Genomic DNA, 14,590 nt, shown 5'->3' on the forward strand with positions numbered 1-14,590 from the left:
TAGCAAGAAATATAAAAATAGATTGTAAAAATAGATAGCTTCCACAAGTATGTAAACAGGAAGAGATTAGCAAAAGTAAACATGGGTCCCTTAGCAGCAGAGACAGGAGAAATTATAATGGGGAATAAGGAAATGGCAGAGATGTTAAAAAAAATATTTTGTATCTGTCTTCACAGCAGAAGATACAAAAAACAAACGGAAATAGCAGGGAACCAAGGGTCTAATGAGAGTGAGGAACTTAAAGTAATTAATATTAAAAGAAAAAGTACTGCAGAAATTAATGGGACTAAAAGCCGACAAATCCCCAGGACCTGATGGCCTACATCCTAGGGTTTTTAAAAGAAGTGGTTGCAGAGATAGTGGATGCATTAGTTTTGATCTTCCAGCATTCTAGATTCTAGATTCTAGATTCGAGAACAGTCCCCATGGATTGGAAGGTAGCAAATGTAACCCCGCTATTCAAGAAAGGAGGGAGAAAACAGGGAATTATAGGCCAGTTAGCCTGGCATCAGTAAAACAAAAGCTAGAATCTATCATTAAGGACGTGGTAACAGGGCACTTAGAAAATCATAATATGATTAGGCTCAGTCAACATGGTTTTATATGACAGATTTGTCAAACATGATTTCCCTATTCGAGTTTTTTGAGGATGGAACCAGCAGGATAGATAAAGGGGAACCAGTGGATGTAATATATTTGGATTTTCAAAAGGCATTCGATAAAGGTGCCACATAAGAGGTTGTTACACAAGATTAGGGCTCATGGGATTGGGGGTAATATATTAGCATGGATTGAGGCTTAGTTAATACACAAAAAAAGAGAAACGGGTCATTTTCAGGTTGGCGGGGCCGCAGGGACCAGTGCTTGGACCTCACCTGTTTACAATAAATATCAATGACTTAGATGAGGGGACCAAGTGTAATGTGTCCCAAGTTTGCTGACAATACAAAGATAGGTGGGAAAGCAAGTGGTGTGGAGGACGCAAAGGGACATAGTTAGGATAAGTGAGTGGGCGAGAAGGTGGCAGATGGAGTATAACGTGGGGAAATGTGAAATTATATGAAGAATAGAAAAACAGAATTTTTTTTAAAAAGGAGAGGGGCTAAGAAATATTGGTATTCAGAGGGATTTGGGTGTCCTTGTACACAAATCTCAGAAAGTTAACATGCAGGTACAGCAAGCAATTAGGAAGGCAAATGGTATATTAGCCTTTGTTGCAAGGGGGTTGGAGCATAAGAGTAAGGAGATCTTGCTGTAAATATATACGGCTCTGGTGAGGCCACAGCTGGAGTACCGGATACAGTTTTGGTCTCCTTATCTAAGGAAGGATATACTTGCCTTAGAGGGGGTGCAACGAAGGTTCACCGCATTGACTCCTGGGATGAGAGGGTTGTCCTATGAGGAGAGATTGAGTAGAATGGGCCTATATTCTCTGGAGTTTAGAAGAATGAGAGGTGATCATTTAAAATTCTTAGAGGGCTTGACAGGGTAGATGTGGAGAAGCTGTTTCCCCTAGCTGGAGTGTCTAACTAGGGGTCATAGTCTCGAGATAAGGGGTTGGCCATTTAGGACCGAGATGAGGAGAAATGTCTTCACTCAGAGGGTTATGAATCCTGGGAATTCTCTACCCCAGAGGGCTGTGGATGCTCATTTGTAGAGCATATTCAAGGCAGAGATCGATAGATTTTTGGACTCTAGGGGAATCAAGGGATATGGGGATCGGGCGGGAATGTGGAGTTGAGGTTGAAGATCAACCATGATCTTACTGAATGGCGGAGCACGCTCAAGGGGCCGTATGGCCTACTCCTATTTCTTATGTTCTTATGATACTTGTATATGAAATGGAATTGGCCCACAAGGATTTAATATACCCTGTCAGAAAACCAGCCCCTTACAGATTCTTAAAAGGTAAAAGTTCCTTTGTACAAAACAGCTGGCTTCTTTTTCCATGTCTATGGTCTTTCTGGGTGAGATGTTAGACATAGTATATGTGGGACTCGTGCTTACGACACTGGTGACCACTCGGACAGAAAACCACTGAAAAATCCCCATTTTGTACATTTAATCCTTTTGAAGGCAGATCACATGATCAAAGGCACAATACATGAAAATGGTCTCCTGGAATGTCAATGGGAAGTTAAAAACAATCATCTGGGTCTCACACACCTGCTACAGTCCTTTACAGTATACAATACAATCTTCACCTCGATCAAAACACCATCATCTTAATTAATTTCCTGATCAACAACCATGCCTGGTTCACAGAGCTAGAGAAATGAAAAAACAAATGTTTTCACCACATTTCCCTCAGAGGCAGGTTTCATAATATAACACGGATTGTAAGCACTCTATGGGAGGAGCAAGCTTGATGAGCCAAATGGTTTGTGTTGATCCATGCTTTATGTTCTCAAGGATCGTGCCAGCTGACAGTATAGTGGGACAGAGTTCAAGGTTTTTCTTTAAAATTGTAATTTGGATTTACTATTGGCCACCAGAGATTTACATAGTTGCTAGTTGCAGAGTAATACTGATGGATCACTGGAAGCAGGTTACCTAGTTAACTTTTAAGACACTGGTACTTAGTTGTGGGGGATGGGGGGGATGGGAAGAGAAAAGGGGAAAGAGGATGAGGGGGAAGAAACTATAAATAATTTAAAAATTCAATTTAAAAAAAGAAATTTCTACTGCACTAGTTTCTGTAAAAACATAAGGTGTTTGCTTAATGTTATCAGAGGAAATTGTCATTTGCTGCACATATGAACACAGATAGTTACACAATAAATTCACATGGTGTGCATTTATTGCGAAATCATAACTCGCACCAAGTCCCGTTCACCCATCACCCCTTGCTCGTTGACCTACATTGGTTCCCCGGTTGGGCAATGCCTCGATTTTAAAATTCTCATCCTTGTTTTCAAAATCCCTCCATGGCCTTGCCCCTCCCTATGTCTGTTACCTCCTCCAGTCCTACAACCCTCCGAAATCTCTATGCTCTTTTTGAATTCTGGCCTCTTGTGCATCCCTGATTTTAAATGCTCCATCATTGGTGGCCATGCCTTCAGCTGCCTAGGCCCTAAGCTCTAGAATTCCATCCCTAAATCTTACCTTCTCCTTAAAATCTACCACTTTGACCGAGCTTTTGGTCGCCTTATATGGCTCGGTGACAAATTTTGTTTGATGACTCTCCTGTGAAGCGCCTTGGGACGTTTTACTCTGTTAAAGGCGCTATATAAATCCAAGTAGTTGTTGTGATTTATTTTGGCAGTAGACCCAATTCAATTATCAAAATACTAAGAGATCCTGAAGTGGTACAACCCACCATAGTGTTCATCTTGGGAGAGAGGTCATATTTCTTCCCCATTGTTTGTGAAACTGCCAGCTTCAAAAAGAACTTAGGGAGCATATTTTCAGAAGACACATAAAATTAGGATTCAGTATTGAAAGAGGTACATGAAAAATTCCAATTCTATTAAACTGGATAACTGAAGGCAACATCCAGACTCTAGGCACAACAGCAATCTTGCACCAACCACACCATCCTCTGCTCTTTTCACCCCACATACTTTAAGTCAACGGGCTATTCAAAGATTACTATATTGTTACTAAAGGCTGATTCCAGTGGCCCAGTATGTATTAATGGGAGCAAAAAGGAAATACTTTGAATTAATTGTTTTATTCAAACAAGTCAGGGTTTGCAAATGGGACTCTTTATTCAAAATGTGAATATTTTATAATTTTTTTTCCAGGGGTGGGGAGGGAAGAGAACACTTGAATTTATTTAATTTATTCCATACTTCAAAATGTTAAGAAGTTCAGGCACTGGGTGGCATATTGGATCAACACACTGTCCTTTCACTTCTGGAACACAGAGTTAAAGGTAGCCCAAACTGAAAGTCATTTCTATCTGCTCACAATTTGAAGTGAATCTTGTCAGTCTCAATCCACTTTGTAGTAGCTATAGATCCACAGAGCTCCCCATAATTTGGATAATGTTTTGCAAATTTCAGAAATCATTACATGATTCTTCCCTTCTTCCTCCTGTCTAATCAGTATTAAGGTGCACAACTTCCTATAGTTCTCCAGAGAAGGGATTTGAATGACAGGCAGTCCAGGTTTCAAACAATTTTAACTGCTCCCATGGGTTGCTCCATGTTATTTAATCAGAAAGGACGAGTCAAAATTTCCTCCAACTGAAGATTAGGTAGACTAAAGCCATAATTTCTCAGCCCTTGCCATAAACTCCACTACTCCCCTGCCACTTATTCCATCCCCTTCTCCAGCCACTCACTCAAGCTTAATCAGGCATTGCAACACCTTGCCATCCTGTTTGACCCAGCAATAAGCTTTAAACCCTATATCCCAATCACAAAACCCCTTACTTCTATTTCTGCAACATTGCTCACCTCCACCCTAGGACACCCTTACCTAAGCCACGCTTTTTGTCACCGCTGGGTCAAACAGGATGGCAAGGTTTTGTCCCCGATTCCTCCAGCTTGCCAATCTCCACAAATTCCAGTTTGTCCAAAACTCAAGCCACCCATATCCTGTCCCTCACTACAATTTGTTTTCTGATTATGCCTTTGCAAAGCACCTTGGGATGTTGTTCCATTTTAAAAAGGTGCTATATAAATGCAAGTTGTTAATCTATACCAATACTGCTTCACAATCTGCTGCAAAAAGGTGACCAAGAACAGTTCAGGTGACCCTCCCTTCAATATTCACTCCCTTGGGGAGCACCAATAGCTATATTAATATCTCCTTTCCTTCTCAGCACTAAGGGATCAAGACCTCACCATGTGGGAAACTGTGGGCACTCATTTTCTACCACATTATGGTACAGCACCCTTAGAATTTAACAACTTTCAAAATGGGGCCCATAACAGATTTTATTTTTTGTTGGAGGATTGTGACTGCACATAGTTACAAACTTCAAATTGTACCAATCTCTGTTCTGTGCTGCTAGTTCAGTGAATGAAAAACTAGCAACTTGTTAACTAAAGGATGATTATCTGATAACTTAATTTTTGGCAAGCACAACACTGAATAGCTCTTAATTCTAATTTAGAACCATTGTTACTTTATTAAAAAAAGTGTGCCATAAATGTTTTGATTTTCTGACTCTGCCGAAACACACTGGTTCATTAAAAACATGGCAGGTGTTGGTTGGGAAATAACATTTTATTCATATTGATCTTTATATTGGGAAAGGCTATCATTTAGCATTTCACCAGCTCCTATTCTGGAAGGTCTTGGGTCTCATTTATTCTACCTACCACTGAATATGGTCTACTGGATATACCAGTGATTCTATAGCTGGCTGCATTAAAGTTCCACTGGTTGACATTCCAGTTTTGTGGGTCATAAATGGTTATGACATGTACAGGATTTTACATTGCCTCCTTTAAAAGGGTGTATGTTTTAGCCTTATGATCTCATTTTTTTTTAAATAGGGTTTATTTATTAACAGAGCTGGAGTTTGGATAGCACCATTTGAACATTAAATATCCAAAATGCCAGACAAAAATGCTGGATATACCAAGATGTTCTACTTATATTTCACATTTCCAGCATTTGCAAGTCTTTTTATTTCAAATGACTCATGTACAGTCTACAGGATGTGCCATAGAGCAAGTCAGATGAAAAAAAATCACCTACACATCTTTACAGTCTACTACCAGTTTTCTTAGCTACCATATTATATAATTGAGGTAAGGTATAATTATACTAACTTTAAGGCTCAAATGTCATGCCACCAAAAATGTTAATAGATCTTCTAGTTTTGCAAGTCAGCATTATAACTACTAAGATATACAACCCTACACCCAGTATTGCTGTCCCAACCACAAACATCATTAGAACTCAATTACCATTATTGTGATACTTTTGCTAGGTGTTGGCTGGACAGCTAAACGCAGCATTGCGCTCCACCAGTGTGTTTCATATTCAGAGATAAGTATACTTCACAATGCCTGACCACATAACAGCAAGAAAAGTGAGCATAGCAAAGCTCACAAACCAGACTGTGTGGCATTAAGCCAAGTGAATGGGTGGGGAGAGGAAAGGAGAAAGAGTAGAACAGAATTATTTGATTCATGAAGCTAACTAACCTGAACTTCGTGTACAATCTACTCTTAATTCAAATTAACTGATTCAATTTAATTGCACTAAATTCCCACTTTGTTCTTATTTACATTGCTTAATTCAATTCAATTATTTTTAGAGCAAAAAAATGATCTTGAATTATCAGTGAACTATAAATTGCTAATTTGTTTGTATTCTGCAGCATAGAGCGCCTTTTATGTTGTTGCAACACTGAAATGTATTCCTAGTCTTTAGTTATCTTAACTGGGCAATTGACCTACAGGTTGAATTAAGAATCTGATTTTGTAAATGCTATTTACCGGTACATTTGTGCAAGACACTAACTAGGAAATAATAACTAACTATGTTATGACTGTTTCATGTATCTGAATACCGATTTCAGTATGAAGTATTTCTGCCAAAATAGCCTTAAAAATTGAAAAATGGTTTAGCGGTTAGGAATGACAATGGAGATGGGGAAACAGCCAGGTCCAACCTTCTTTGAGTGGGCTGCTCCTACAGCCTCCATTGCTCATAAACATCCTCCTCCTGTTGAATGCAACTTTACTTGCTCAGCAGTCTCACTTCCTACAGCAGTTTAGTAAATATAACCTGTCACCAGAGTTTGGAATTATTACAGTAAAAACTTGCAATGATTTTTGTACATTTTCCACTGTAATGCTGGAAAGCACCGTCAAAGAATAGGACTGACTACTTTACTGTTGGGATGAACAAGCAACATGGTAACTACAGACATTATTAGACATTCAAAAATGCAAAATACAGATGGCAAGAACTGTATCAAATGCAGTTATAAATAGAGCTGACTCGATATTATAAACTCATAGGCTATATTCATAATGACATTTTATTTTAAAAAGTATTTTTCATAATGGCAGTTGTGAATCAAGTCCACTACAGTAAGACTGCAATGGCCTAGTTTATGTTGGAACAACCTAAACAATCAGTTTGAAAGATCCATTTTCAGTTAGCAATTTAAAATCCTGTCAACCAGAAGCAAACTGGACAAGCCAGGAGATTAAAATAGGCTGTATAGTGGCTTCACATCCCACCAGAAAGGGAACATACATATAGACCCTCATAATTTTAGAATAGTTTCAGTCTTCTGTGCTATAGAAACAGTTTATCATAGTAACTTAAAAAGCACAAAACTGTATGTTACATCAATGATCACAGACCTGAAAGGCAACACAAATTAAAAGTGTCTCCTTTAATTTAGTTGGCCTTGGAAAGGATGCAGAGGAGATTTATTAGAATGATAACCAGGAATGAGGGACTTCAGTCATGTGGAAACTAGAGAAACTGGGATTGTTCTTATAAACAGAGAAGGTTAAGGGGAGATTTAACAGTGCTGTTCAAAACTATAAAAGGCTTTTGATAACAGTAAATAAGGAGACACAGTTGCCACTGACAGGAGGGTTAGTAACCACAGAACACACATTTAAGATAATTGGCAAAAAAAAGAGGGGAGATGAGGAGAATTTTGTTTTATGCATGATCTGGAATGCACTGCCTGAAAGGGTAGTGGAAGCAGATTCAGTAGTGACTGTCAAAAGGGAACTGGATATATACACTTAAAAAGGAAAAATTTGCAGGGCAATGGGGTTTTTTGGATCGCTCCTTCAAAAATCCAGCACATGCACAATATGGGCTGAATGACCGCCTTGTGTGCAATACGATTCTTAAAAAAACACCACCCCCATGTAGTGAGTTACAATACCGTTATATACAGACCCAATGAATCAGAGAAAGCCTCAGAATATTCAAGATTCACAGCTAAACATTCATATTAGTTACATGTCATCAATGAAATAAGTAGCATTTAGGGCCAAGACCGTTCTAGTGAATATTTAAATCATGACTGGACATGGAAGAAAGCAAACTCACTTTACAAGGAGCATTAAAACATATTTGAGACACAAAGAAAATCAATTTTTCTGAAAGATCACAGGAGACATTAATAGTGGCATTTGCACAGTAACTGTCATTCACTTCTTGCACATGGATTTTAATCCTGCACACAAATGGGATATGGGGGCGGGGGGCGGAATATCTACTGGTTGCAAGGTTTTACAATAGTCTGTGTTTGGATAGGTAATATGGTTAGGCACAAGCCCTCAGAACAAAACCACCCCCAACAAAGTGCAAATTGGCCCAATAAAAACCATTAGAATTTGATGTGGTAAATAGAAAAGTAGCGCTAGTGCAGTAAGCAAGTGTTATTCCAAGATAGTCCACAACCAACGGATCACATCAAAGCTCTGCAGTCCTGCCACATCCAGTCAAGAATGGTGGTGGACAATTAAACAACTAACAGGAGGAGGAGGCTCTGTAAACAACCCATCCTCAATGATGGCGGAGTCCAGCACACGAGTGCAAAAGACAAGGCTGAAGCGTTTGCAACCATCTTCAGCCAGAAGTACCGAGGGGGATGATCCATCTCAGCCTCCTCCCGATATCCCCACCATCACAGAAGCCAGTCTTCAGCCAATTCAATTCACTCCACGTGATATCAAGAAACGGCTGACTGCACTGGATACAGCAAAGGCTATGGGCCCCGACAACATCCCAGCTATAGTGCTGAAGACTTGTGCTCCAGAACTAGCTGCGCCTCTAGCCAAGCTGTTCCAGTACAGCTACAACACTGGCATCTACCCAACAATGTGGAAAATTGCCCAGGTATGTCCTGTCCACAAAAAGCAGGACAAATCCAATCCGGACAATTACCGCCCCATCAGTCTACTCTCAATCATCAGCAAAGTGATGGAAGGTGTCGTCGACAGTGCTATCAAGCAGCATTTACTCAACAATAACCTGCTCATCGATGCTCAGTTTGGGTTCCACCAGGACCACTTGGCTCCAGACCTCATTACAGCCTTGGTCCAAACATGGACAATAGAGCTGAATTCCAGAGATGAGGTGAGAGTGACTGACCTTGACATCAAGGCAGCATTTGACCGAGTGTGGCACCAAGGAGCCCCAGTAAAATTGAAGTCAATGGGAATCAGGGAGAAAACTCTCCAGCGGCTGGAGTCATACCTAGCACAAAGCAAAATGGTAATGGTTGTTGGAGGCCAATCATCTGAGCCCCAGGACATTGCGGCAGGAATTCCTCAGGGCAGTGTCCTAGGCCCAACCATCTTCAGCTGCTTCATCAATGACCTTCCCTCCATCATAAGGTCAGAAATGGGGATGTTCGCTGATGATTGCACAGTGTTCAGTTCCATTCACAACCCCTCAAATAACGAAGCTATCCAAGCCCGCATGCAGCAAGACCTGGACAACATCCAGGCTTGGGCTCGTGTCTGGCGTGAATGTTACTTGCCACTTAAGTGCCAGGCAATGACCATCTCCAACAAGAGAGTCTAACCACCTTCCCTTGACATTCAACAGCATTACCATTGCCGAATCCCCCACCATCAACATCCTGGGGGTCACCATTGACCAGAAACTTAATGGTACCAGTCATATAAAAAGTGTGGCTACAAGAGCAGGTCAGAGGCTGGGTATTCTGCGGTGAGTGACTCACCTCCTGACTCCCCAAAGCCTTTCCACCATCTACAAGGCACAAGTCAGGAGTGTGATGGAATACTCTCCACTTGCCTGGATGAGTGCAGCTCCAACAACACTCAAGAAGCTCGACACCATCCTGGACAAAGCAGCCCGCTTGATTGGCACCCCATCCACCACCTTAAACATTCACTCCCTTCACCACCGGCGCACTGTGGCTGCAGCGTACACCATCCACAGGACGCATTGCAGCAACTCGCCAAGGCTTCTTCGACAGCACCTCCCAAACCCGCGACCTCTACCACCTAGAAGGACAAGAGCAGCAGGCACATGGGAACAACACCACCTGTACGTTCCCCTCCAAGTCACACACCATTCCGACTTGGAAATATACCCCCGTTCCTTCATCGTCGCTGGGTCAAAATCCTGGAACTCCCTTCCTAACAGCACTGTGGGAGAACCTTCACCACACGGACTGCAGCGGTTCAAGGCGGCGGCTCACCACCACCTTCTCAAGGGCAATTAGGGATGGGCAATAAATGCCGGCCTCGCCAGCGACGTCCACATCCCATGAACGAATTTTTAAAAAGTGGTTATGGTGGATTATTGAAGCAGAGACCATCACTCTGCACTTAGCACTGTTATATAGGGTGCATGCTCCATTCCTAGCATCAGAACTTTCATTGCTCACTTTGACTGGTACAAATAAAGTTATTCAGCTAAAGGGGGGGGGGGAGGGATCTGCAGAAAGGCCCATCCTATGTCATTCAAACATGAATATCCCAAACAAACTGCAAAGCGGAAGGAAACAGGACTTGTATTTCCCCAACCACAATGAAATAAAATCCTATTTTGATATTCTCCATAATCTATTATTGCTATATATTAATACCAAATTAAACCCAGACTTGTTTAATTTTTTTAATGCAGCCAGGGAGTATCATTTATTAATAAGGCATGCTTCCTGCAACCATTCAACTCTCCCAAGATATTTTGCAACAGCGCTGTAACCCGCCCTCTTGTTTTGTACGGGTACACTGTATGTTGCATCTACACACTGTATAACTTTTACATTGAAGTAAATATAGTGAAAAATAAAAGTTCAAATATAAATCATTTGAAGAGCTGAAGCAGATTCTGAAGTGTTGAAATAGTTGAAATGTTAAAAAAGTTATACCACAATCCTCCTGGCTCAATGTATAAGTACTGAAGCCTGATCATGCTGCAATGCCTTCATTAACTCAGGTCAAATTCAGCCAACATCACCACAGATCACTTGTTGAGTTAACCATTTCATTGCATTCACTTTGCAGCTTTCAAAATACAAATAGCTAGAGTCAGGAAAAACAGCACAAATAAAATATTTCTCTTCAGCACTTTATGAATGCTAAATGTAGTCATGTAGAATTGGATAATTCACCTTTTTAAAATAAACTACACAAGCATTAGTTACAAAATGCACTTGTAATTGCTAACTGTGACAGCATTGCCAATATTTAAGAGTCAGAGTTTAGATTTCCAAATTACTTATAAAAATGTCTATCAAGCAGGCGTTTGCTCACAAAGCCTGCTTTTAAATGTTTATATCAACACCATTTACTAATTAAGCTAAGACTCAAGAAATGTATATGTTGGTAGCTACTGTGTATTATTTAAAACAATAAAACATAAATTAAGTTTACACAGCTTTTTAAACTTATTTTTTAAAAAAGCAGTAAAAGCAACATTGGAAAAATATATGTTCGCTGAGATTGCATATGATAAAGTCTTTTGATATCTTTAAAAACAAAAGCCCTTCTTAAAGAAAGTCAAACATTTATTTTAATATAATTTAACAGAAGCCTAAAAAAGGAGGGGAGGGATGAATTAATAACCACTGCAAGAATATGGTACAAATCTAATAGCATCTGAAAAATAAATCTTGCTATAAATAAACTATTGCAACTGTCTGAAAAATAAAAAAAATGCCAAGTACTGTAAAATTGGATGCACAAATCAGACCTTCATTACATGTTGATATGCCCTTTGCTACAGGGGCAAAACTCCTTTGTCTGCAAAGTATAAGGGTTTTACCTAAAAAGCAGTCATTAAAATCAAAGCACAACTCCAGACATCAAATTTTACACAAATCATGTTAAAGTTTCCTCCTATTCATATTTATTAATTATATGCCAGAACAAAATCAGCCTACAGATTTACTTTTAATGACCACATATGGAAACTATGACAACCAACGCCACTACACAACTGCAATTGGCAACACTTCTTATTGATTAGCTCAAGGTGCAGTTTACTAGGCAAAATATGAATATGCCATTTATCAATAGTCATACCCTTATGTTACCATTCTTTCTCCAAGAAAATTTCAACAGTTTAAAAATGTAGCAGTTTAAAAATTACAATAAAAGACAGAACTTAGGAACTAGGTGTGTTCTGTGCGAAAGAATTCGCATTTCTCACATCTCAAGTGAAGTCACACGGATAAGAACACTGGCTTATGCTGCTTGGTCCTACTCAGTTTACATCGAGAACATTTAGGCCTCAATTACTGCAATGATAGAACATTACAACAAGCCATGTACCTCACAGAATTTAAACTTGGACACGCATACAGTGTCAAAACACCAAAAATGTGGGGATTAAACAACCCTCCAATCTTTTCATTTCAAACCATCAGACTAGGCTAATGACTGTAACAAAGCACTGACATACCAGTATTTGCTAGCAGTCTTAACAACTTTCTGCTGAATCAGCAAGTCTGTAAGCACTTCTGAAATGTGGCAATGAACCAAAGCAAGGATTACTAGAGGACAATTGTGAGCCTTATGCACAGCGACTTGTGATCCGAAATCAGGAAAAACAAGTCCCAAACTCACCAGTAACCCTAGATTCAATCAATACCAAATCACAGACCATTTCATTGTATCTGGGCTGTCCTGATATACTTTAAAGTTCAGAAAAAATAAGGCACTGAAACCCTCTTGAGAATATCAAGTTATCTGAGAAGGAAAGAGAGATCATAGCATTTCAGCTTGAAATGGAGGTTAATTTTAAAATACATAAAAATTATACAGATTTTCTGTCTCCAGGAACAGTATAATCCAAAATGGATCAAATCAGCAGCAGTAAAGATCACAATCAAAACATTACCATCCCATCTAGGTGCAACTGAAGGACAAGATAGATACGATTACATCTTTAAAAAGTTTGATCTGCCCTAACGACAGAAGGATGGACGGACGAAAACCTCATTGGCCTTAGTACTTCAGAACAGGGTATTTATATATACACACATCTCACAGACACAGCGGTGAGTTTATGATAATCTTAGTGTAGTAATAAAAGCACTGTAGGACAGGCGGAAAGCCAAAATTTAAATTCTGAACTTATGATCTGAAAGTCGGAACTTAGATTAATTAAAGGTCAGTAGCGTCCTAATAATTATAGACAATGAACTATTTTTGTTAGATAAAGATTTGATCTCAAGTGGACTCTTTGTAAATGTGAGTAGAGGTTACTTACAAACGAATTTTATTAGAAGTGCTACCTGATGAATACAGTATCCACGGCTGATCTTCAGTCAAGGGCCAGAGAGATGAGCGAATAAAACTGAAAGGGAACACTGGGACATTCTGGGATAGAATTAGGCATTTTTTAAAAAATCATTTAAACTATGCATGAATAATAGAATAGAATAAAATGTGTTGACAGTATGAGACTTAAAAATATTATTCGGACTATCACAGATTGGGGGGGGGGGGGAAGAGACAAACATATTCTCAAAACAAGGCAACAATTTCACTGCATTTTTTTAAAAGGTTAGGCCCGCCCTTTACTAGCTTTATCAGTGAAATTCTTGTCACTTTTTTTTAAACTGCAATCAATCACAAAACGTAAAGAACATCAAAAGATATCGGATTTATCGAGGGCAGCGGACGGAGCTTGGAAAAACAACTTTGATTGACATCTCGGCCAGCCGATAGCAGGGGGCCAAAGATTCAATGTCTGTAAGTCATAGCTTCGATTCGACAAAACAATTTATCTTTGTAAAATTAACGCACATTAATAACTACACAATATAAAAACTCTGCAATAAAAAGCTATACACACACAGCACAGTAACGTTAGTTGATACATAACTCGCAATGTTGCACATTGAAATCAGACTGCGTGCAGCAAAATGCATAATTTCTGTAGTGTTTTAAAAACAGAAGGTCATAAATATACCAACAACACAGTGACATTTAGTCGAGGTGCCAACACTTTAACACACACATTCATAACATGTTACCGGGTCAGCTCTCCCCACTCTCCGAACCATACAAACCAGACGCGTTTTTATTTATTTTTTTGCATTTCAAAAGGTATCGGCTGAACTAAGGTTACCTTTCGGAGGACTTTCTGACAGTTGATGCAAATCATGTAGTCGGTGGAGAGCTTTTCCGAATTCATGGTGATCCTGTTCTCTTTGCAAGTGGTAGATATGAACATTGTTACCCAGGTTTTGGGTCACTCTTCTCAACAGTCTGTCTAACTACCACGTGTGCGCATGAGTCAATGCAAAGGGAAGCGAGCATTTAATCTCCGACCTGTAATGAGCATAAAGACAGGGTTTCTAAACTTCTCGACCTTTCTTCATCAATCCCTCAACTCCGACTAAATAACTGCACCAAACAAACTATGACCAACACCACCAGCAGCTCTTTCCACTGGGTTTAATGTAATAATTTCACCGCGGTAACCAATTGCCCGCCCCCTGACCGCTCATTGCACAGAAATGTAAATCAACGGCCCAACCCGTAACCAATCAAGCAATAGAAGTGCAACCATCTCTAACTAATCGCCTTGTAGAGATTAACTCAATACCCTCCCCCGGACCAATCCTCTTCCGACGCTTCGCCCTCACTGACATACAAACCAGTCACTGAGCTTCCCTCACCGCCCAACCATCCCCACACATTCACTGTTTTGGCCCAAT

The 14,590-nt window shown here is 39.8% G+C and overlaps 1 protein-coding gene across 2 annotated transcripts in view; it reads right to left on the bottom strand.

The window, feature by feature from the left end:
• LOC137323022 (sestrin-3-like) overlaps nt 1-14,344 on the bottom strand; it is a 95,674-nt gene extending 81,330 nt beyond the window's left edge. The window contains exon 1 of one of the 2 annotated variants that reach the window (XM_067986366.1): nt 13,999-14,344. In XM_067986366.1, coding sequence (XP_067842467.1) covers nt 13,999-14,103 — 105 coding nt within the window. In that variant the 5' untranslated portion in view covers nt 14,104-14,344. Of the gene's footprint in view, nt 1-12,762; nt 12,784-13,998 lie in introns of those variants that run through there. The other variant, XM_067986367.1, reaches the window with a different exon arrangement.
• Nucleotides 14,345-14,590: the final 246 nt, after the last annotated feature.

The sequence above is a fragment of the Heptranchias perlo genome, chromosome 6 (assembly GCF_035084215.1).
Source record: "Heptranchias perlo isolate sHepPer1 chromosome 6, sHepPer1.hap1, whole genome shotgun sequence".
Classification (NCBI taxonomy): domain Eukaryota; kingdom Metazoa; phylum Chordata; class Chondrichthyes; order Hexanchiformes; family Hexanchidae; genus Heptranchias; species Heptranchias perlo.